The sequence below is a fragment of the Schistocerca americana genome, chromosome 1 (genome assembly GCF_021461395.2).
Source record: "Schistocerca americana isolate TAMUIC-IGC-003095 chromosome 1, iqSchAmer2.1, whole genome shotgun sequence".
Classification (NCBI taxonomy): Eukaryota; Metazoa; Arthropoda; class Insecta; order Orthoptera; family Acrididae; genus Schistocerca; species Schistocerca americana.
In genome coordinates, this window is record NC_060119.1 from 563,357,001 (window position 1) to 563,381,129 (window position 24,129).

Sequence of the window (24,129 nt, forward strand, 5' to 3'; positions counted from 1 at the left end):
TCTTCGTCGAGCATTTAGAGGACAAGTTTGGGGAGGTGGAGGGCTTGTCAAAAATGCGCTCTGGATCGGTCCTGATCCAAACGGCATCCTCTGCCCAGTCACGACGGTTACTTGCTTGTGACAAGTTGGGGGATGTTGCTGTTACGATCACACCGCATAAGAGTTTAAATATGGTCCAGGGAGTTATTTACCATAAGGACCTTCTTTTGCAGTCTGATGACGAGCTGCGCGCCAACTTAGAGCGCAGAGGTGTACATTTCGTCCGGCGCGTTCATCGGGGTCCGAAGGAAAATCAGATAGCTACCGGTGCCTTCATCTTGGCCTTCGAGGGAGATACGTTACCGGAAAAGGTCAAGGTGATGGTCTACCGATGTGACGTCAGGCCCTATATTCCTCCCCCGATGCGGTGCTTCAAGTGCTGGAAGTTTGGCCATATGTCTTCTCGCTGCACTTCCAGCCTCACATGTCGAGATTGCGGACGCCCGTCTCATCCCGATACTCCATGTGCCCCGCCTCCCATCTGTGTCAACTGCGGGGAGCACCATTCACCTTGCTCGCCAGACTGCAGACTCTTGCAGAAGGAACGCAAAATCATGGAATATAAGACCCTGGACCGACTGACTTATACTGAGGCCAAGCGGAAATACGACCGATTACATCCCGTGCGAATGACGTCATCCTACGCCGCCGCTACAACACCTGTGCTCGCCCCATCAGTTTCACGACTTCCAGCCAGCTCGATAACCAGTAAGACTCCTCCTGCCCCCTTGCCAGTGGGGGGCTCTACCCACCGGGTTGCTCCTGCGCCACCTACCTCAGGGGCAACACCATCCCCCCCATCAGGGACGTCCGTCCCTGCTTCTAAGCCGGAGAAGTGTCCACCTTCTTCGGCTTCTCACGCTCGCAAGGGGTCCCTCGGGTCCCTCCCTTCCCAGGTTTCCACCAGTGGGAAGGCTGACGACCGCCAGTGGCGTAAGTGCCCGCAATCAGCTGGTCGACGGGCTTCACGATCCTCCTCAGTCCCGGAGACTGAATCGGTGAAGCCCTCCCAGCCAGTTAAACCCAAGGAGCAGCGTGAGAAATCAAAGAAGAAGAGCTCTAAGCCCAAGGAACTCGCGGTGGCAGCCACCCCACCGCCACCTTCCAGCTCTGCGTCTGAGGACGAGGTGGAGATCCTGGCGTCCGCTGAGGACCTAGAACTCGCCGGTCCCTCAGACGCCATGGATAACACTAGCACGGGTGCTCAATCGGAGGCAGCAGGTGACCCAGCGGCGTAATCTGCCTTCCCCGTCTCGTCACGCCTTTCTCAGCCATGGACAATACCATCCTCCAGTGGAACTGCAGCGGTTTCTTCCACCATCTCGCTGAGCTCCGCCAACTTATCAGCCTTCACCCTTTCTTCTGCATTGCTCTCCAGGAAACTTGGTTTCCAGCAATGCGAACCCCCGGCCTCCGTGGCTATCGGGGTTATTATAAGAACCGAGCAGCTTATGAAAGGGTGTCTGGTGGCGTCTGCATATATGTCCTTCACACTCTGCACAGCGAGTCTGTCCCTCTCCAGACGCCTTTAGAGGCTGTCGCTGTACGCGTGTGGACGCCACAGGCTGTTTCCGTCTGCAGTCTTTACATCCCACCGGATGGTGATGTCTCGCAGCTTGTCCTGGCTGCACTGGTCGCCCAATTGCCGCCACCTTTCTTGCTATTGGGCGACTTCAACGCCCATAACCCTCTGTGGGGTGGGTCAGTGGCAACAGGTCGAGGCGCCATCGTTGAGCATTTATTGTCGCAGCTCGATCTCTCGCTGTTAAATGATGGTGCCTTCACACACTTCAGTGTGGCGCATGGCACCTACTCCGCCATTGACCTTTCCATCTGTAGCCATAGCCTCTTACCGTCTGTCCAATGGAGTGTGCATGACGACCTGTGTGGTAGTGACCACTTTCCGATCTTTTTGTCACTACCACAGCGCCACTGTTCTGGGCGCCCTAGCAGATGGGCTCTGAATAAGGCTGACTGGGACTTGTTCTCCTCCACTGCCGCTTTTGAGCCTCTCTCTACCGATGACATTGATGCGGTGGTTCAATCGGTCACCACCGGCATCGTTACTGCCGCCGAATCTGCCATTCCCCATTCCTGTGGGTCCCCTCGGCGGAAGGCTGTCGCCTGAGATCGCTGAAGCGATTAAAGATCGCCGGCGGGCGCTCCAGCGTCACAAGCGACATCCCTCCTTAGCCCACCTTATCGCCTTCAAACGGCTGCGTGCGCGGGCCCGCCTCCTTATCCGCCAGGACAAGAAGGAGTGCTGGGAGCGGTATGTGTCCACGATTGGCCTCCATGTCACTCCCTCGCAGGTCTGGGCCAAGATTCGACGCGTCTACGGCTATCGGACCCCTGCCAGCGTCCCTGCGCTCTCACTGAATGGAGCCGTTTGTACCGACTCCGACGTCATTGCAAATCGCTTAGCAGAGCATTTTGCTATGAGTTCCGCTTCTGCGAATTACCCCCAGGCCTTCCGCTCCATTAAAGAGCGGCTGGAACGTCGGAGCCTTTCGTTTCGCAGCAACCACCCGGAATCTTACAATGCTCCATTCAGTGAGTGGGAATTTCGCAGTGCCCTAGCTGCTTGCCCTGATACCGCTCCTGGGCCAGATGGCATCCACTGTCAGATGCTGAAACACCTTTCAGTGGACTGCCAGCGGCGCCTTCTCGATCTTTACAACCGTCTTTGGGTCGAGGGGGAGTTTCCGTCGCAATGGCGGGAAGGCATTGTCATCCCCGTTTTGAAGCCTGGAAAGAACCCTCTGGAGGTGGACAGCTACCGTCCCATTAGCCTCACCAACGTTCTTTGCAAGTTGCTTGAACGGATGGTGAGCCGGCGCTTCAATTGGGTACTGGAGTCTAGGGGCCTTCTGGCTCCATCTCACGGTGGGTTCCGTAAAGGCCGCTCCGCCGCCGACAATCTGGTGAGCCTGGAGTCGGCCATCCGTACTGCCTTTTCCCGCCGTCAGCACCTGGTCGCTGTCTTTTTCGACATGCGGAAGGTGTACGATACGACGTGGCGTCATCACATTCTTTCTACGCTCCATGGATGGGGTCTTCGGGGTCCTCTGCCGATTTTTATCCGCAATTTTCTGTCGTGTCGTACCTTCCGCGTGCAAGTCGCGGCCTCGTATAGTTCCTCCCACGTCCAGGAGAACGGTGTGCCACAGGGTTCCGTTTTAAGTGTCTGTCTGTTTTTAATAGCCATTAACGGTCTTGCTGCGGCCGTGGGAAACTCTGTCTCCGCTTCCCTGTATGCTGACGACTTCTGCCTTTATTACAGCTCTCCCAGCATTGCAGCTGTTGAACGTCAGCTACAGGGCGCTATCCGTAAGGCGCAGTCTTGGGCTGTAGCCCATGGGTTTCAGTTTTCGGCAGCCAAGACCCGCGTTATGCATTTCTGCCGGCGCCGAACAGTCCATCCTGAGCCGCGGCTTTATCTTGCTGACGAACTCCTTGCTGTGGTGGAGACCCACATGTTTTTGGGGGTGGTTTTCGATGCCCGGTTGACTTGGCTGCCTCATATCCGGCAGCTTAAACAGACGTGTTGGCGGCATCTAAACGCTCTGAGATGCTTGAGCCACACCTGCTGGGGCGCCGACCGCTTTACCCTGTTGCGGCTCTACCAGGCGTTAATCCAGTCCCGTCTGGATTATGGGAGCCTGGCTTATGGCTCAGCATCCCCCTCTGCGTTACAGGTGCTGGACCCAATTCTCCACAGCGGGATACGCCTTGCCACTGGTGCTCTCCGCACCAGCCCCGTGGACAGCGTACTAGTGGAGGCAGGTGTACCTCCCCTGCGGTTCCGACGCCAACGTTTGCTGGCCGCTTATGCTGCCCATGTTCTACGCTCGCCCGGGCATCCAAATTATCGTCTCCTGTTCCCGCGATCGGTCGTCCATCTGCCAGATCGTCGGCCCCGGTCTGGTTGTACAATAGCGGTCCGCGTCAAAGAGCTTCTCTCTGGGATTCAGGTTTTTACTGTTCCACCTACTTTCCGGGCTACTTTGGATACACCCCCATGGTGTGTTCGTCCCCCTTGCCTTCGGCTGGACCTGGCACAGGGCCCGAAGGACTCAGTCCCTCCAGAGGCCTTCCGCCGCCGCTTTTATTCTATCCTGGCCACGTATCAGGGCTCTGGTATTGTCTACACTGACGGTTCGATGGTTGCTGGTCGTGTCGGGTATGCGCTCACTCTAGGGGACCGTTCCGAACAATGTTCCTTGCCGGATGGCTGCAGCGTTTACACTGCTGAACTGGTCGCCATCTTTCGTGCCCTAGAGTATATCCGCTCCTGCTCAGGTGAGTCCTTCGTTATCTGTAGCGATTCCCTGAGCGGTTTACGAGCTCTCGACCAGTGTTTCCCTCGTTCTCGTTTGGTGATGGCTATCCACGAGTCTCTGCATACTCTCGCCTGTTGCGGCCGCTCTGTGGTCTTTGTGTGGACTCCCGGTCATGTCGGTATCCCGGGTAACGAACATGTTGACCGCCTGGCGAAAGAGGCCACCAGCAAGCCATCTCTGGACCTTGGCCTCCCTGAGACTGATTTGCGGGCAGTCTTCCGCCGCAAAATCTTGGCGCTATGCGACGAGGAATGGCGCGACCTGACAATGTCCAATAAACTCCGTGCTGTCAAGGAGACGACGGCTGTGTGGCGGTCATCCCTGCGAGCCACTCGCAGGGACTCGGTAGTTCTTTGCCGGCTCCGCATTGGCCACTCCCGGCTGACACACAGTTATTTACTGCGCAGGGAGGACCCTCCTGTATGTCGCTGCGGGGCGGCTTTGACAGTGGCCCACATTCTGTTGGCCTGCCCCCTTTTAGCTGTGGTCAGGCAGACATTTGCGCTGCCTGATACGCTCCCTGCCCTTTTAACAGACGACTCCGCTATGGCTGACTTAGTTTTACGTTTTCTTCGGGCAGGGGGATTTTATCATTTAATCTGAGTGTTTCTGTTTTATTTTATTGTTTTGTGTTGATTCTGGCCTTTGGCCTATGATTTTACACTGATTTTTTAATGTGTTTCTAAGTGGTTGGCTTTTCCTTTTTTATTTCTATGGTCGGCCAACCACCGTCATTCTCTATGTGGTTTTCGTTCGTTTTGTCTTGTCTTTGTCTCAGTCTCTCCTGTTCTGTATCGCCTGTGATCTCTTCTGTTCCTCGTTTTTATTCTCTGTGGGTGTTCTTTGTCTTTGGAAAAAGGGACCGATGACCATAGTAGTCTGGTCCCATTAATCCCCCAACCAACCAACCAACCAATTTATTCTCCTACCATATTGCTTGTGTAACTGCTTATGTCTGTTGGGCGAGTACTCTTGAAATATGCCAGTGATGTTATGAGCACATTTCAATACTTAAAATCTCCAGTTCGACATGTGGGTGGTGCAGCTCTGTAAGATAATGACTTTTTGAATTTAACATGCCTGTGATACATTGTTAGCAATATCAGGACATTTTTGTGGCATGTTGGTTATTGAATAACGTTACAGCACTGGCATCCATATGGCTTCAACCACTTGTTTTAAATACCATCCTCAAATTGCAGTACATGCACTTTGTTATTGGCAATGTGACTTTTATGAATTTACAATTAATGATTCTTAAGTTTGTGAAAATCAAACAAGTATTAGTTAATGATATTATAAATCCAGTCTCACAAGCTGCGACATAGTCGCGAGTACAAGCAGTGATTCAGGTACTGTCAAATGCTTTTTATTCCAGTCTTTGATCACAATATAAAGTCCTTTGATTAAGGACTTTATATTGTGATCAGAAACAGGACTAACCATTTTACAAATCCAGCCAATTGTGCTAAAAATTTCATACTGTTCAACTTGCATAAAATTAGTGGAAGTTACATTTATTAATAGAGAGTTGGAGCAATTTTAAGAATGTAACTAACTCAAAACATCTAAATGATTGCTAACACTAATTTGTATAATTCGCACAAGATAAATTTCACTGAACAATTGCTTTTTACAGTTGAAATATTACAGGATTAAATATTGGCAATGTTTATATATTGACAATGTTCATATGTCTTTATTATTGTCTAATTTCATAATTACATTATTAGCACGATCAGGACATCATCATTGTCAAGACTGTAACAGATACAGTCATAAATAACACTGAAAGCTGTTTACTAATAATGTTTGCAATGCACATAATTCGTGTTGTATTCTTGAGTTGGCATGGTTTCAGTGTATTCAGAAAATGTCATCCCATTCTGCTACATTATACCCCCTTCCCACACCTACTACCTACTTCACAAGTCCAACCAGTGTTTTGCATCACATTCCATCTGCATCGAAATACATGCTGGGCAAAGCAATAAATGCGAGGAATTCAAAAGGAGTGTTTCGAAAACTAGATCCTTAACATGGTCACCCTGTCAACAAAGCACTTGTTCAAATTGCAATCATTTTATCTGGAAGATAAATGAGACTGCTCTTGCTGGATTAATAACAAAAAAAAGACACTATCACTTTAACAGTTGCACAAGAAAAAGAAACTACACTATACATACAGAGGGCCATTCAATATTCCACACTGGAAAGTAAAAATTTTTTGTACCACAACCTAACTTGGTAGTTCCACTCCTGAATAGAGATGTCTCTTTGACGTGTGCCTTGTGCAACAAGTTACTTGAAGCTGCGACGTATGAGACAATCTTGGTGATCTAGCAGGCCAAGCCAACGTCACCTCTCTGTAGAGCATGTTGTGTTTCAACAGCAATGAGCCTTATTCTGCTGGAAAACACATCCTGGAATGCTGTTCATGAATGGCAGCACAAGAAATTGAATCACCGGATGGCATACAATTTTTGAGTCAGGGTACTTGGGATAACCATGGAATGCTTTAGCTGTCATAAGAAATCGCACCCAACTGGCCTCCTAACCAGCACACAGCCATCGCTAAGGTGGAACCAGCTTTCATCAGAAAACATAACAGACCTCCACACTGTTCTCCAATGAGTTCTCACTTGATACCATTGAAGCCACAAATGGTGGTAGTTTGGGACCAGTGGAATGCATGCCACAGGGCTTTTGGCCGAGAACTGCCCTTGAAGTAACCAAATTGTAACAGTTCATTGTGTCACTCTAGTGCCAACTTCTGTTCAAACTGCTGCTGCAGATGCAATATGATGCACCAGAGCTATATGCTTAACATGATGGTCTTCCCTCTCGGTAGTGCCATTTGGCCATCTGGAGCCCAATCTTGTTGCAGCTGTAAATTCTCGTGACCACCATTGCTAGCAATCGTGTGCAATGGCTACATTCCTGCCAGGTCTTTCCACAGTATCACAGAAGGAACATCCAGCTTCTCGTAGCCCTATTATACAACCTCAGTCAAACTGAGTTAGATGTTGACACTGGCGTCATTGTCGCCTTAAAGGCATTCTTGACTAAAGTCAACTCACCAAGTCTAATCTCAAAGGTAACTAATACTCATTTGACTATATCATATAAATGGATAGATAAGAGATCTACTCACTAAGCGGTGTTGAGGAATACACACACAAAAGGGTTTACTTTTACGAGCTTTCTGAGCCAGTAGCTCCTTCTTCTGGTAGAAGAGTTGAAGAGCAAGGAAGAGGGGTAAAGGCAAAGGACTGAAGAGGTTTAAGGAAAAGGGTGTAGTCCAGAAAAGTCACCCAGGACCCCGGGTCAAGGGAGAGTTACCAGATGGGATGAGAAGGTAAGACTGATTGTTGGGGACTGCACCAGATGAGATTTGAAAAGCTGACAGCTCAAAGGTGGAAGACAGGGTAATATGCAAGACAGATATTACTACTAAAACATCGTGCATGAGTTAATAAAAGTGAAAAGTTTAGTGCATTGTGTGTAATAGAGGTGGGAGGGGAATGGCAAAAAATAGACAGGTCAGAAAATGACAGATGTAGAAAACTAAAATGGAGTGTGCTGTTGAGATGGAAGGAATTAATGTAAATTAAGCCCAGATAGATGGCAAGAACCATGGACATGGTGTGTGATAGTTCCCACCTGCGGAGTTCTGAGAAACTGGTGTCTCGGGGAAGAGTCCAGATGGTGCGTTTGGTGAAACAGACACAGAGCCCATGACTGTCATGTTATGCCCTGCTCGGCAACAGGTTAATGCATGTTGCCTGTATACACAGTCTGCCTATGCCCATTCATCCTGACTGATAACCGGTTGGTAGTAATGCTGATGTAAAAGACTGAACAGTGTTTACATAACAGCTGGTATATGACATGTTGTTTCACAGGTGGCTCTCTCTTTGATAGTATATGTTTTGCCAGTTACACGGCTGGAATAGGTGGTGGTAGGAGGGTGCATAAGGCAAGTCTTGCAGTGGGGACAGTCACAGGGAGAGGAGCCATAGGGTATGGAGATGGGTGCAGAAGGTGCATAGGGTCTGATGAGGATATTGCAGAGATTGGGAGGGAGACAAAAATCTATTCTCCCAAGCTATTGTCCCAATCTGTGCAATATCCCTGTCAGACCTTATGCACCTTCTGCACCCATCTCCATACCCTATGGCTCCTACCCCTGTGACCATCCCCGCTGCAAGACATGCCATATGCACCCTCCTACCACCACCTGTTCCAACATTGTAACCGGCAAAACATATACCATCAGAAGGAGAACCACTTGTCTTGTACCAGCCGATATGTAAACACTGTCCGGCCTTTTGCATCAGCATGACTACCATCCTACCAATCATGATGAATGGACTTAGTAGAAGTGTGTATACAGGCAACACACAATATCCTGTTGCCGAGCATGCTGTGTAATGTGAAAATCATTAGCCCTGTGCCTGTTTCACCACATGCGCCATGAGGATTCTTCCCCAGGCACTAGTTTCTCAGAACTCTGCAAGTTGGAATGAGTACTACAAAATGTTGTCGGTTCTTGCCATGTACCTGTGCTTAAATTATATTAACTGCTTCCCTGTGTCATCATTTCTTCGTAGTAACTACTTCTTTCTTCAGTCCATTTAAGTTTTCTACATCTGTCATTTTCTGTCTCTATTTTTCCCCATCTCCCCTTCCACCTCTGTTACATACAATACACTTAACTTTTCACTTTTATTAACGCACGTGCAATGTTTTAGTATTAATGTGTGTCTTGCATATTACCCAGTCTTCTACCGTCAAGCTGTCAGGTTCTCAAATCTTGCCCGGTGCAGTCCCCAACAATCAGTCTTTCCTTCTCATCCCGCCCGGTAAATCTCTCCTGACACGGAGTTCTGAGTGACTTTTCTGAACTGTACCCCTTTCCCTAAATCTCTCCAGTCCTTTTCCTTCACCCCTCTTCCTTCCCCTTAAACTCTTCTGCCAGAAGGACGAGCCACTGGCTTGGAAAGCTTGTGAAAGTTAGATCCTTTCATGTGTGTGTTCCCTGTTGCTGCTTGGTGAGTAGATTTTTTATCTATCTGTTTATATTATGGTGTGAAATTTGAATAGATATCATCTTTCAGATGTAGAAACACGCCTACCAACTTAAGTTTGTCACACAACTCCTCCTTGGTGTTGCGATTTTTTTTCCATCACTGTATATGCAAATAGTCTCCTATGGTCTCAGTCAGTAGACATTTCAATTACAACCATTTCCACAAAAACCTTCAATCAGTAGAATATTCACAGTAGTTGACTGATACTACGAAACAACAAATTCAGCAAACCGCTGTCTTTGGATGCCTGTTAACAATTGAACTGACAATTCATGTATCCTCACCTTCATATGTTTGGTCACACAAGCAGAATTATCAGGTCAGTTTCAGACAGTTCCCAACGGTTCTGCTACATTCAGGGTATCTGGAAGCTTTTATGATCATAAAGACAGTTCAGAACAACAACAACAACAACATTAACTAGGTCGAATTTTGTTTAAATTATCTTTTTGTTCGATCAGGTTGGTCAAATTAGTCAAATAGTTTTTTTTTGAAAAGAAAAGAGAGAGTGAAAGATATTCCCAGTCTAATGCGCCATTTTTAATTTTCAGTTTATGTAGTGTCCTTGGATATACACCTCATGTAAACTTCTCAGTAATCTTGAGATCGTTGGTTTCGAGATGACAACTGCAATAAAGGAATTTAGACTCAGAACATTGTACTCGTATAGATAACCTATTGAACTGAAAAGTGGAAGTTCTTTATCAGAGAATGTAGCACTTGCTGTATGATACTGATCAATGTTAAATAAACTGAAATAGTTGTCATCGGCGATTTTTTAAGCAAGTGTATTTTTGAATTAACAAAATGATGAGACAAGACATATTTCTGAACCAGGGATATCATTTGAACCATAAAATTATATTTAAAATGAAATAAAATGCAATAAAATATTGTGAACCATTCCAACAGTAAAGCAGTTTAAATTTTGATAAAAATTGATTGTGAAAAATGAACTGAGGGTCTATCTTCGGTGAGTTGTATGTTTTACAGAAGATGCTTTGAATTATGCAAATGGGAATTGTCCTTGCTATCCTTCAATCCCATAATCCTCGTGACTTCAATCGCCACTAGTGTGTGCCTCCCACTCACCCCATCCCTATTATAGGCCCTTAATTTCTCTCATTCTGCAATCACACCCTTCTATCCGCAATTTCCTTGCCCCAAGTTCTACCGCCTCTTCCCAATCCACTCCTCCACATCATTGTGCGATGCACACAATTCCCCATCTTCAGTGAGACCAGTTTACCTGTACCATATTCATACCCTGTGCACCTTCTGCCTCTTCCTCCCAGTCGCCAGCCACTCTTTTCCAGCCTTGCCTCCCATTACCTGTATCTCTTGCCCATCCCACACCATCTCCCCTCAGCTGGCAGTGTAGTCAGCTGGTACACGATACTGAACAGGTATTATGTACGTGTATATATACTCTATAACTCTAAAGGAGGATTCACATAAAAAAGCCCAACATTCTCAGTCTTGTTTAGGTGCCTATCACTGCCTCAACATCTGAACTATTAGTGTTACTTTTATTCCTTAAAATATGTATATTCCACCAAGGATTTTCCATTAACATAGAGACATTTTATATTGCTGATTGTGGTGCTTTCACAAAATTCTGATTTCTCTCTCTCTCTCTCTCTCTCTCTCTCTCTCTCTCTCTCTCTGTGTGTGTGTGTGTGTGTGTGTGTGTGTGTGTGTGTGTGTGTGTGTTTCCACAGTTGCACATAATAATAAAATAAAATTCATAAAGAATAATGTTCAAGCTTTTGGTTATGAAATTGTTATGAAATTTGATATTTATGCCACATCATTTTATTTATTTATTTTTTTTTTTTTTTTATTTGTTATAGATCTGGTACCACGTGACAATCTAAATGCCTGGTTGAAGTATTTGAGGCACACTGTGCCAGCTGTACCCTTCAAGGCTAGCACGCAGCAGCAAAGCCAGCGGCTGGGCAGGAAGAAGATGCGACAAGCAAATGATAAGATGATGCAGGGCTCCACCTGCCTTGGCGCAGAACTGCTAATGTCACTGTTAGCAAATTATTGCCGAAACAAGGGAATCAAGACATCCATATCTGTTGGAATTATAGGTAAGTGTAAAATAATTGAGGCAGGTAGATGTATTTTGTGTGTATTTTAACCTTTGTGGAACACAGAGAACACTACCCAATTAGTCAGTGGCAAGAAACTTCCTTGAACCAGAGTAGCATCATACTGTTTTGTGTAAACTTTTCAAAATACATATGAGTTCTCTAAAAAAACCTACTGAGAAGTTAAACATTATTGGCAAAAGACATTCTTATTAGTTAATTATTTAATGAAAGCATTCTTCATCAAAAAATGATCAGTTAAGTATTAGGTTTGTGCATAAGTTCGTAGTGTTTTTGTTTTGCATGTTGGTATTCCATTTGCTATGGGTTTATTTATCGATTAACATTTTTGTTGTTGTTGTTCACTGTTGCTATTTGAGTTTGCATATTGTCATTTTGTCATTTGGAGCTAATTAATGGAGCTGTGGACACTAGAAAATGGAGTGCCAAGTGGAGAAATCAGAACATTTCTGACATACTCTTCTGTTCGAGTCCAATAGAGTGGTGACAGCAGCAGAGGCAAATACCATGGCAAGAAAATGTTTTCACTTTTTAAGGAACACTGTTTTGACATTAGTAGATCTCCATGTTCAGGCATACCTTCGGGATTGGATGAAGATCGTTTAAAACACATTAATCCACAATGAGCCACATCAGTGTACTTGAGAACTGGCAATGTGATCAACTGTGATTATTTCACTATCAGGTGATGTTTCCATGAAGTGGGAAGGTTCAAAAATTGGATGTATGGGTACCACATGCTCTTAAGCTATGGTCATATGTGCATCTTTGCTTGCTTGTCATCAGTTGGCTCATGAACACCGACTATTCCTATCTTGTATCATTATTAATGCTGAGAAATAGTATCTTTATGCTAACATAATGAAAAGAAAGGAATGGTTGACCCAAAACAAAGCAACAACTCCCCGTACATAGACGTGCACATCCAGAAAAGGTGATGTTATGCATCTGGTGGAACAGCGATGGCATGATGTATGGCAAATTGCTTCCCTGAGGTGTAATTATCACTACTGACATTTATTGCCAACAGCTGAGACATCTTGCAGACACAGTCCAAGAACAATGACCAGGTAGGCTGTGTGAAGTGATGGTACTCCATGATAATACCTGGCTACTTTCTGCTAGACTGACTAAAATACATACAGGAGTTGGGTTGCTCTTGCATTGTCAGATTTTCACGTTTTCCATATTCCATCAAACATCCTTTAAGGAACTTCCTTTCTGGATGAAATGTGCTTCAAACACAACTAAAGGATAATGATCGAAGCAGAAGAAATGAATTAAAATTTGTGCTGCGGCTGGGACTCGAACCCGGGTCTTCTTGCTTGCTAGGCAGAAATGCAAACCATTACACCACCACAGTATTATGGTCAACATTGCTGCATGAACTTCCTAAGTTGATTGCCCTCCCTAATGTCTCGGAGAAACATTTAATTATATAACTAAAAGAATTGGTCGTCTCAAAACCATGTGATTTCTACAGTCGCTTAGTCGTTAAGTTAACCAGCAGTGGCAGAGTGTTGTAAATAGTGAAGGAGAATATATTATTGATGAAAAAAGTATCTGTTAAGTGTATCTGTCGTATTTATTAAACTTATGGGGAAAATGCTATGAATTTATGCATCGACCTAATAATGTACTGGCATGATGTTTGCTGAGTATAGCAGATATAAATGTGTGTAGTTGCATGCACTGTTTCTTTATTGCTACCACATAAGTACCCAAACATTGTTTCCACATCAGTTTATACTTCTTTTCAAATAATTTTTCAGTTGTTTATTGCAGTGTAGGTTAATGAGTTGAGAAAATAATAATGAGGTGCATGGGATCTACTTTAAAGCAGGTCCACTTTTAACAGCCAAATTAGGTCAGGTCATAGTGATCAATGTAAATAAATCGTAAATAGTGTTGTTGTTGCGGTCTTCAGTCCTGAGACTGGTTTGATGCTACTCTATCCTGTGCAAGCTTCTTCATCTCCCAGTACTTACTGCAACCTACATCCTTCTGAATCTGCTTAGTGTATACATCTCTTGATCTCCCTCTACGATTTTAACCCTCCACACTGCCCTCCATTGCTAAATTTGTGATCCCTTGATGCCTGAGAACATGTCCTACCAACCGATCCCTTCTTCTAGTCAAGTTGTGCCACAAACTCCTCTTCTCCCCAATTCTATTCAATACCTGCTCATTAGTTATGTGATCTACCCATCTAATATTCAACATTCTTCTGTAGCACCACATTTCGAAGCTTCTATTCTCTTCTTGTCCAGACTATTTATCGTCCATGTTTCACTTCCATACATGGCTACACTCCATACAAATACTTTCAGAAACGACTTCCTGACACTTGATGTTAACAGACTTCTCTTCTTCAGAAACGCTTTCCTTGCCATTGCCAGTCTAGATTTTATATCCTCTCTACTTCGACCATCATCAGTTATTTTGCTCCCCAAATAGCAAAACTCCTTTACTACTTTAAGTGTCTCATTTCCTAATCTAATTCACTCAGCATCACCCGACTTAATTCGAGTACATTCCATTATCCTCATTTTGCTTTTGTTGATGATCATCTTATATCCTACTTTCAAGACACTGTCCATTCCTTTCAACAACTCTCCCAAGTCCTTTGCTGTCTCTGACAGAATTACAATGTCATTGGCAAACCTCAAAGTTTTTATTACTTCTCCATGGATTTAAATGCCTACTCCGAACTTTTCTTTTGTTTCCTTTACTGCTTGCTCAATATACAGATTGAATAACATCGGGGACAGGCTACAACCCTGTCTCACTCCCTTCCCAACCACTGTTTCCCTTTCATGCCCCTTGACTCTTATAACTGCCATCTGGTTTCTGTACAAATTGTAAATAGCCTTTCGCTCCCTGTATTTTACCCCTGCCACCTTTATAATTTGAAAGAGAGTATTCCAGTCAACATTGTCAAAAGCTTTCTCTAAGTCTACAAATGCTAGAAACGTAGGTTTGTCTTTCCTTAATCTTTCTTCTAAGATGAGTCGTAAGGTCAGTATTGCCTCACGTGTTCCAACATTTCTACGGAATCCAAACTGATTTCCCCGAGGTCGGCTTCTACCAGTTTTTCCATTCGTCTGTGAAGAATTCGTGTTAGTATTTTGCAGCTGTGACTTATTAAACTGATAGTTCGATAATTTTCACATCTGTCAACACCTGCTTTCTTTGGGATTGGAATTATTATATTCTTCTTGAAGTCTGAGGGTATTTCACCTGTCTCATACATCTTGCTCACCAGATGGTAGAGTTTTGTCATGACTGGCTCTCCCAAGGCCATCAGTAGTTCTAATGGAATGTTGTCTACTCCTGGGGCCTTGTTTCGACTCAGGTCTTTCAGTGCTCTGTCAAACTCTTCACGCAGTATCGTATCTCCCATTTCATCTTCATCTACATCCTCTTCCATTTCTATAATATTGTCCTCAAGTACATCGCCCTTGTATAGACTCTATATATACTCCTTCCACCTTTCTGCTTTCCCTTCTTTGCTTAAAACTGGGTTTCCATCTGAGCTCTTGATATTCATACAAGTGGCTTTCATTTCTCCAAAGGTCTCTCTAATTTTCCTGTAGGCAGTATCTATCTTGCCCCTAGTGAGGTAAGCCTCTACATCTTTACATTTGTCCTCTAGCCATCCCTGCTTAGCCACTTTGCACTTCCTGTCGATCTCATTTTTGAGACGTTTGTATTCCCTTTTGCCTGCTTCATTTACAGCGTTTTTATATTTTCTCCTTTCATCAATTAAATTCAATATTTCTTCTGTTACCCAAGGATTTCTACTAGCCCTCGTCTTTTTACCTAATTGATCCTCTGCTGCCTTCACTACTTCATCCCACAGAGCTACCCATTCTTCTTCTACTGTATTTCTTTCCCCCATTCCTGTCAATTGTTCCCTTATGCTCTCCCTGAAACTCTGTACAACCTCTGGTTTAGTCAGTTTATCCAGGTCCCATCTCCTTAAATTCCCACCTTTTTGCAGTTTCTTCAGTTTTAATCTACAGTTCATAACCAATAGATTGTGGTCAAGAGTTCACATCTGCCCCTGGAAATGTCTTACAATTTAAAACCTGCTTCCTAAATCTCTCTCTTACTATTATATAATCTATCTGATACCTACTAGTATCTCGAGGATTCTTCCATGTATACAACCTTCTTTTATGATTTTATGATTAAGTTATGCTCTGTGCAAAATTCTACCAGACGGCTCCCTCTTTCATTTCTTAACCCCAATCCATATTCACCTACTATGTTTCCTTCTCTCCCTTTTCCTACTCTCGAATTCCAGTCACCCATGACTATTAAATTTTTGTCTCCCTTCACTACCTGAATAATTTCTTTTATCTCATCATACATTTCATCAATTTCTTCATCCTCTGCAGAGCTAGTTGGCATGTAAACTTGTACTACTGTAGTAGGCATGGGCTTCTTGTCTATCTTAGCCACAATAATGCGTTCACTATGCTGTTTGTCTGTTTGTAGTAGCTTACCCGCACTCCTATTTTTTTATTCATTATAAACCTACTCCTGCATTACCTCTATTTGATTTCAGAAGAATGCTGAAGATTAGATGGGTAGATCACATAACTAATGAGGAAGTATTGAATAGGATTGGGGAGAAGAGAAGTTTGTGGCACAACTTGACCAGAAGAAGGGATCGGTTGGTAGGACATGTTCTGAGGCATCAAGGGATCACCAATTTAGTATTGGAGGGCAGCGTGGAGGGTAAAAATCGTAGAGGGAGACCAAGAGATGAATACACTAAACAGATTCAGAAGGATGTAGGTTGCAGTAGGTACTGGGAGATGAAAAAGCTTGCACAGGATAGAGTAGCATGGAGAGCTGCATCAAACCAGTCTCAGGACTGAAGACCACAACAACACAACAACAACAACATTTATAACCCTGTATTCACCTGACCAAAAGTCTTGTTCCTCCTGCCACCGAACTTCAGTAATTCCCACTATATCTAACTTTAACCTATCCATTTCTGTTTTTAAGTTTTCTAACCTACCTGCCCGATTAAGGGATCTGACATTCCACGCTCCGATCCGTAGAACGCCAGTTTTCATTCTCCTGATAATGACGTCCTCTTGAGTAGTCCCTGCCCGGAGATCCGAATGGGGGACTATTTTACCTCCGGAATATTTTACCCAAGAAGACGCCATCATCATTTAACCATACAGTAAAGCTGCATGTCCTCGGGAAAAATGACGGCTATAGTTTCCCCTTGCTTTCAGCCGTTCGCATTACCAGCACAGCAAGGCCGTTTTGGTTAGTGTTACAAGGCCAGATTAGTCAATCATCCAGACTGTTGCCCCTGCAACTACTGAAAAGGCTGCTGCCCCTCTTCAGCAACCACACGTTTGTCTGGCCTCTCAACAGACACCCCTCCGTTGTGGTTGCACCTACGGTACGGCCATCTGTATCGCTGAGGCGCACAAGCCTCCCCACCAACGGCAAGATCCATGGTTCATATGGGGGGTCGTAAATAGTAGTGCAATGAATTTTATACTAGTCCATACAAAGATGTTGATCTAATAAACTGAGAAATGACGGAAGAGTATTTGAGCCCTTAAATCATTTGACTATGTGGGCTACAGTGACTCAATAATATTCCTATCTGATAATTGTCGAGTTCAGGTAAAAATTGTTATTTCATATTTGTAGTCAAAAAAGTAATTGTGGGCGACTCCAGCAATGTGAATGAGAGCATTATCATCATAGAAGGAGCAACGTGCTGCAGTGAACAATACTTGCTTGATTGAATAAACACAATCACCATAAAATGGTTTCTTTGTTCACATTAAATATGTTTCATTTTATTATGACTGTAGGAGCCACTGAGAACAACAGTGTGACTGCTGAAACTACTCCAGAACTTCTGCCGCACTCCACAATTTGATGACGACAGCTGTACATGCATTTTTCTCAATGAGTGAACATTTTATGCAATAGAAAACCATGTAAAATTAGATATGTGAAAATACTTGCAGGTTTCCTTTGGTTTAGTAACCCAAGGACCATCACAACAAGTTATACTTGATGACACCAGGAGGCATGTCTTAAGTACGGTGCTCATGAAGTACGATGCTCTTTTCCTCGATTGAGCTTCAGCTAATGCCAGTCTGAAATTATGGCTATTTTGTTTCCTACCTCAGGGAAACATATATTAAGTAAATTGTAAAGTTTTACATTTGATGTTCTTTAAGATTCACTGTAATTGTTATTAGCCAAATTGAGAAAAATATTTCAGTATGGTAATTGAAAACATTGAATGGAATGGAATGTAGATATGTGCACGCACGCACACTGCTTTTCACAACGTAAAAATTGTAACTCCATTACGTTGTGAAAAGCAGTGTCCGGCGAAATAGTTATATCGAGTGGCAAAAACACAATAGAAAACCACAAAACAGAGTGAGAAACATGGTGAACAGTGTGAAGAAGGTCAGAGCACATGGTTGTGCTTATATGGCAGTAATAAAAGTGATAGTTTGACTTCCAGACCAAATGTGAGGAAATGCAGATCAGCAAATCATTCCACTTATGATGCCTTAGAACAAGATTAGGTGAAATGCGTGTGGGATTAATAAATTAAGTAGCAGCAGGAAAAGGCAGTTTTATTTACAAAACAAGTATTTGTATGCTTCCTGTGGAGGATGGCCCCACAAACAAACTTGTCATTTTGTACAGTTAACAGGATGTCTTATCGCACCCACCACTAACAAAATTATAATTTTCCCAATTAATTGTTGGATGATTAAAGTCTCCGCTGATGATTACAGTATGATTGGGGAACTTACATACAACTGAACTGAGGTTTTCTCTGAAGTTTGCGGTTGCATCAGGAGAGGAGTCTGGTGGGCGATAGAAGGATCCAATAATAATTTTATGCTCACCCCTGATACTGAGTCTTACCCAAACAATCTCACATGCAGCTTCAATTTCTACCTCAGTGGATTCGAGTTTCTTGTCTACTGCCACAGGTACACCGCCTCCATTTCCCATTTGCCTATCCTTTCGATATACACTTAAATTTTCCCTAAAAATCTCACTGATGTCAAATTCAGGTTTCAACCAGCTTTCTGTACCTAGTATTATGTGAGCTTCACTGCTTTTCATGAGTGCCTCAAGCTCTGACACTTTGTTGCGAATCCTTCAGCAGTTTACCATTAAGATTTTAATACTCTTACCTCTGGGAAGCATTTCTTTCGATCTTACACTGATACTTTGTGGTTTCCTATAGCTATCATTGTCTGGATTGGATGGAGAGTCGCCTAATCTAAAAAAAAACCTTGTGTGCACCCCACACACAGTCAGCTACCTGAGTGTCAGCCTCTGATTGTTGTGCACACCTCACCTATTTAGTGGAACCCTGCAGTTATCGCCCCATGGTGCAAGTTCAGGGAGTCGCGGCCTAGCTTGTCACAAAACCTTCGAAGTCTCTGGTTCAGTCCACTTGACTCAGAACCAAAGGGTCACGATCAGTTCTGGGGACAATGCTTCTAATTGTGAGCTTCGTTGAAACTCCATGTGCAAGGCTGGTCTTCATGACCTTCTCTGCCAGTCGCTAGAATGACGGAAGGTTGACCCTGGAGCCCAGATGGTAGGCATAATTTGTTTCAATGCATGCCACAGTCTGCAGTTGGTTGCACCCTGTGCCCTAATGGCTGCCAGACTAACCTCTCCAACACACTGAATGAGTCCCCTAAGGGATACTATCAGTCGCCGTACATTTGAATTGCCAATGATTAGTTGAGCCCTACCCTTTTGTGTTTGCCTCCTCCTGACACCAGGCAAAGCAGGTTTCCCTAAAACAGTTTCAGTGAAAGACAGGATCTCAGACTTGTTGGTTAGGAGGATCAGTACAATGCCCTGAGTCCTCCCTCGTCCCCATCCAACCTGTGTGGGACGCCTAGATCTTCCATTGAAACACCACTCACAATCCAGTGGACGGGTGATGAATGATCCTGTACTTTCTGCAGAGGAGACAGGATCAGCAGGAGAGGTACCTCTGGTATAAGTATCATAGGTACATGTGGTACACGCCACTCTGGAGCTCTTCCAACACATTGATATGATAAATCACTAATAATGTGGAGAAATACAGATGTCCTCACTTTTAAACTTTGGTGTTTTCAACTTTTCAAATAACAGATTGACAAAATATAACATCCATTGCCTCCCTTGAGCTAAAATTTCCAACTATACATGTGCGCTTTCTACTGCAAGCATGCCTTGACCCCATTACACATAACGTTTCCCACCAAGTGCAAATCAGGAGGAGGACAAAAATTCCATTTGAAGCAAAGAAGTTTGAATGTTTTACATCATTGTCGGAGACGTTGTTTCAGTTAAGACTCATGTTTTTGAAAATTTAGTAGAAATATGTTATGCATGAAATAATGAATTTTAGTTAACATAGTTTTATATGAAAGTTTCTACTTACAAATGAAATAACGAACACACATTGCCAAGCATTTTGCAAGTTTATTTTTGTTTTGAACAGATTGCACTTGTTTAAAATTATACAGGGTGGTCCATTGATAGTGACCGGGCCAAATATCTCACGAAATAAACATCAAACGAAAAAACTACAAAGAACGAAACTCGTCTAGCTTGAAGGTGGAAACTAGATGGCACTATGGTTGGCCCACTAGATGGTGCTGCCATAGGTCAAACGGATATCAACTGTGTTTTTTTAAATAGGAACCCTCATTTTTTATTACATATTCGTGTAGTACGTAAAGAAATATGAGTGTTTCAGTTGGACCACTTTTCTCGCTTTGTGATAGATGGCGCTGTAATAGTCACAAACTTATAGGAATGTGGTATCACGCTAGTGCGGACGGTATTTGCTTCGTGATACATTACCCGTGTTAAAATGGACCGTTTACCAATTGCAGAAATGGTCGATATCGTGTTGATGTATGGCTATTGTGATCAAAATGCCCAACGGGCGTATGCTATGTATGCTGCTCGGTATCCTGGATGACATCATCCAAGTGTCCGGACCGTTCGCCGGATAGTTACATTATTCAAGGAAACAGGAAGTGTTCAGCCACATGTGAAATGTCAGTCACGACCTGCAACAAATGATGATGCCCAAATAGTTGTTTTAGCTGCTGTCGTGGCTAATCCGCACATCAGCAACAGACAAATTGGATGAGAATCAGGAACCTCGAAAACGTCGGTGCTGAGAATGCTATGTAAAACATCAATTACACACGTACCATATTTCTATGCTCCAGGAATTGCATGGTGATGACTTTGAACGTGGTGTACATTTCTGCCACTGGGCACAAGAGAAATTATGGGACGATGACAGATTTTTTGCGCGCGTTCTATTTAGCGACGAAGCATCATTCACCAACAGTGGTAATGTAAATTGGCATAATATGCACTATTGGGCAATGGAAAATCCACGATGGCTGGGACAAGTGAAACATCAGTGACCTTGGCGGGTTAATGTATGGTGCGGCATTATGGGAGGAAGGATAATTAATTGGCCCCCAATTTTATTGATGGCAATCTAAATGGTGCACAGTATGCTGATTTCCTACATAATGTTCTACCGATGTTCCTACAAGATGTTTCGCTGCATGACAGAATGGCGATATACTTCCAACATAATGGATGTCCGGCACGTAGCTCACGTGCGGTTGAAGCAGTATTGAATAGCATATTTCATGACAGGTAGATTGGTTTTCGAAGCACCATACCATGGCCGCACGTTCACCAGATCTGACGTCCCCGGATTTCTTTCTGTGGGGAAAGTTGAAGGATATTTGCTATCGTGATACACTGACAACATGCGTCAGCGCATTGTGAGTGCATGTGCGAACATTACGGAAGGCAAACTACTCGCTGTTGAGAGGAATGTCGTTACACGTATTGCCAAATGCATTGAGGTTGACGGACATCATTTTGAGCATTTATTGCATTAATGTGGTATTTACAGTTAATCACGTTGTAACAGCATGCGTTCTCAGAAATAATAAGTTCACAAAGGTACATGTATCGCATTGGAACAACCGAAATAAAATGTTCAAACGTACCTATGTTCTGTATTTTAATTTAAAAAACCTACCTGTTTCCAACCGTTCATCTAAAATTTTGAGCCATATGTTTGTGACTATTACAGCGCCATCTATCACAAAGCGAAAAAGGTGGTCCAACTAAAACATTCACATTTCTTTACGTACTACACGAATATATAATAAAAAATGCGGGTTCCTATTTTTAAACAATGCAGTTGATATCCGTTTGACCTATGGCAGCGCCATCCAGCGGATCAACCATAGCGCCATCTGGTTTCCCCCTTCAAGCTAGACAAGTTTCGTTCTTTGTAGTTTTTTTGTTTGACGCTTATTTCGTGAGATACTTGGCCCAGTCACGATCAATGGACCGTCCTTTATATCAGCAAATACGAAGATTTCACTGAAACTTAATTACTTTTTTTTTTCAGGGTTGCCAAATGTTGGTAAAAGCAGTATCATTAATAGCTTGAAGAGGGCCAGAGCTTGCAATGTTGGTGCTACTCCTGGTGTTACCAAGTGCGTATGGTTTTTTTTTGTTTTTTTGTTTTGTTTTTGTTTTTGTTTAGTACACTGATATACACGTATGTGCAGTCAGGAATAAATAACAGCAGTAGCTAAATATCCGACTAAAAGAAAACATGTAACATTAATGGAAATTCCTGGATGGAACAAAACATGTAATAAGGGAAAGGCATCCACTCGCCTGTAGTGGACTGAAGAGTGGAGCACAAGAACACTTAACAGGAAACAGTATTCACACTAGCTTTCAAGTTCTTGCTCTTTTTTTCTAGTAAAAGTATACGTGTTAATACAAACAACCACACAGACATCCAAAAATACATTTGTGTGTGATTACATATAGTAATAATATAAGTATGATCATACTGGGGGTATCAAATGAATTTCTGACTGGGTTGAGGATTTCGTTGTAGAGAAGGATACAGTGTGTTACTGTGGGTGGAGAGTCATTGTCAGAATGTAGAAGTAACTTTGAGTGCCACAGGAAAGTGTCTTGGGACCATTCTGTTAATGTTGTATATTAATGACCCTGCAGAGAAAATTATTAGTAACCTCAGACTTCTTACAGATAATGCATGTATTTATAATGAATCAGTGTCTGAAAAAAGTCAAATCTTGATCATGTTTCAAACTATCACAAAGCTTGGCAACTAGCTTTAAATGTTCAGAATGTAAAATTGTGCATTTTGCAAAACAGAAACATAGTATACAACAACTACAGTGCCACTGAGTCAAATTTTGAATCAGTCAACTCATACAAATACCTGCGTGTAACAGTTTGTGAGGATATTGTCATGTCCTAACCAGAATCAAGTCCAAATCTGAAACCACGATTGTGCAGTCTAAGAGACCATTTGTCTGTGGGTGAGGCTGCAACATGAAAGTATTTCTGATACTAGTCATGATAGGAAAACTTTTCCACAATCAGAGGTCAACTTGCAAGGTCCTCTTTACTTCAAAATTATGTCTTCCACAAGGACCGTTGCAATTTCTAGAGCATCAGTTGTCGGCGCAGGTTTGGTGGCAGCATAGCAGGTGAGGTTTCTGGTGCAGACCATTATCCATCAAGTCCTGTTTGTTGACTTCGGGAACCTCTCAAGAAGGTTGATTTCAGTTTAGTGGAATAGTGTTGTTGCTGACAGAATTAGTACCATGTGCCCTGGAGGAAATTGTGGCACATTATTTCATCACTTTAATTCCTTACAGTGGCTCACATAGTGTCTAACTGATCGTCTAATTCTGTTTAGAGTCTTCATGAATTCAAGGTGACCAGATGGAGCAGAACTGAAAAACTTCTGGATAGCTGGCTGTAGATGTGCTAAGATGATGATGCACCCATTTCCACTGCATTGAATCGTAGTTCCTGTTATACAGTGTTTCATTTATTTATTTGAAATTCTTCTTTGATTAATCCCTCATTCTTCAAGACTACTATAGTTTTCAGGAATGTTGAATCCTCCATCTGTTCGTTAGCACCGTCATTTACTGCAACAATGACAGATATCATCCATGCTGCTGTGTTCTGCCACAAGATTCCTTGAAAGACAGTTGATGTCCTCAAGTTTGCATCTGATTTTGTACATTATTGTGATGTCATATTCCTGAAGCTTCAGTGCCCATTTCATCAGTCAACCAGACAGGTGCCTCAGGTCAGTCAACCAGGATAGTGTGTGGTGATTCGTCACAATGGTAAACAGTTTGCCAAGTAAATACGGCGGGAACTTGTTGATAGCTTGGACAATTGCGAGGCCCTCATCCTCAGTTGTAGAGCAGTTTTTCTCAGACTTGTAGAGTACTATGGAAGTATCAGCTATCAACTTTTCGGCACTTTCCTGAATTTGTGCTGCAACTGCATCTGTCCCATAACCGTTAACATCATCCCATAACTGTTCACATCAGTGTGAATTTCTGTCTCAGCATTTTCATCATACAATGCTAGGATCAGAAAAGATGT

General features: G+C 43.4%; 1 protein-coding gene across 1 annotated transcript in view; it reads left to right on the top strand.

The window, feature by feature from the left end:
• LOC124606458 (guanine nucleotide-binding protein-like 3 homolog) overlaps window positions 1-24,129 on the top strand; it is an 87,380-nt gene that overhangs the window by 29,856 nt on the left and 33,395 nt on the right. The window contains exons 5-6 of the mRNA XM_047138443.1: window positions 11,329-11,571; window positions 22,085-22,172. Coding sequence (XP_046994399.1) covers window positions 11,329-11,571; window positions 22,085-22,172 — 331 coding nt within the window. The remainder of the gene's footprint in view (window positions 1-11,328; window positions 11,572-22,084; window positions 22,173-24,129) is intronic.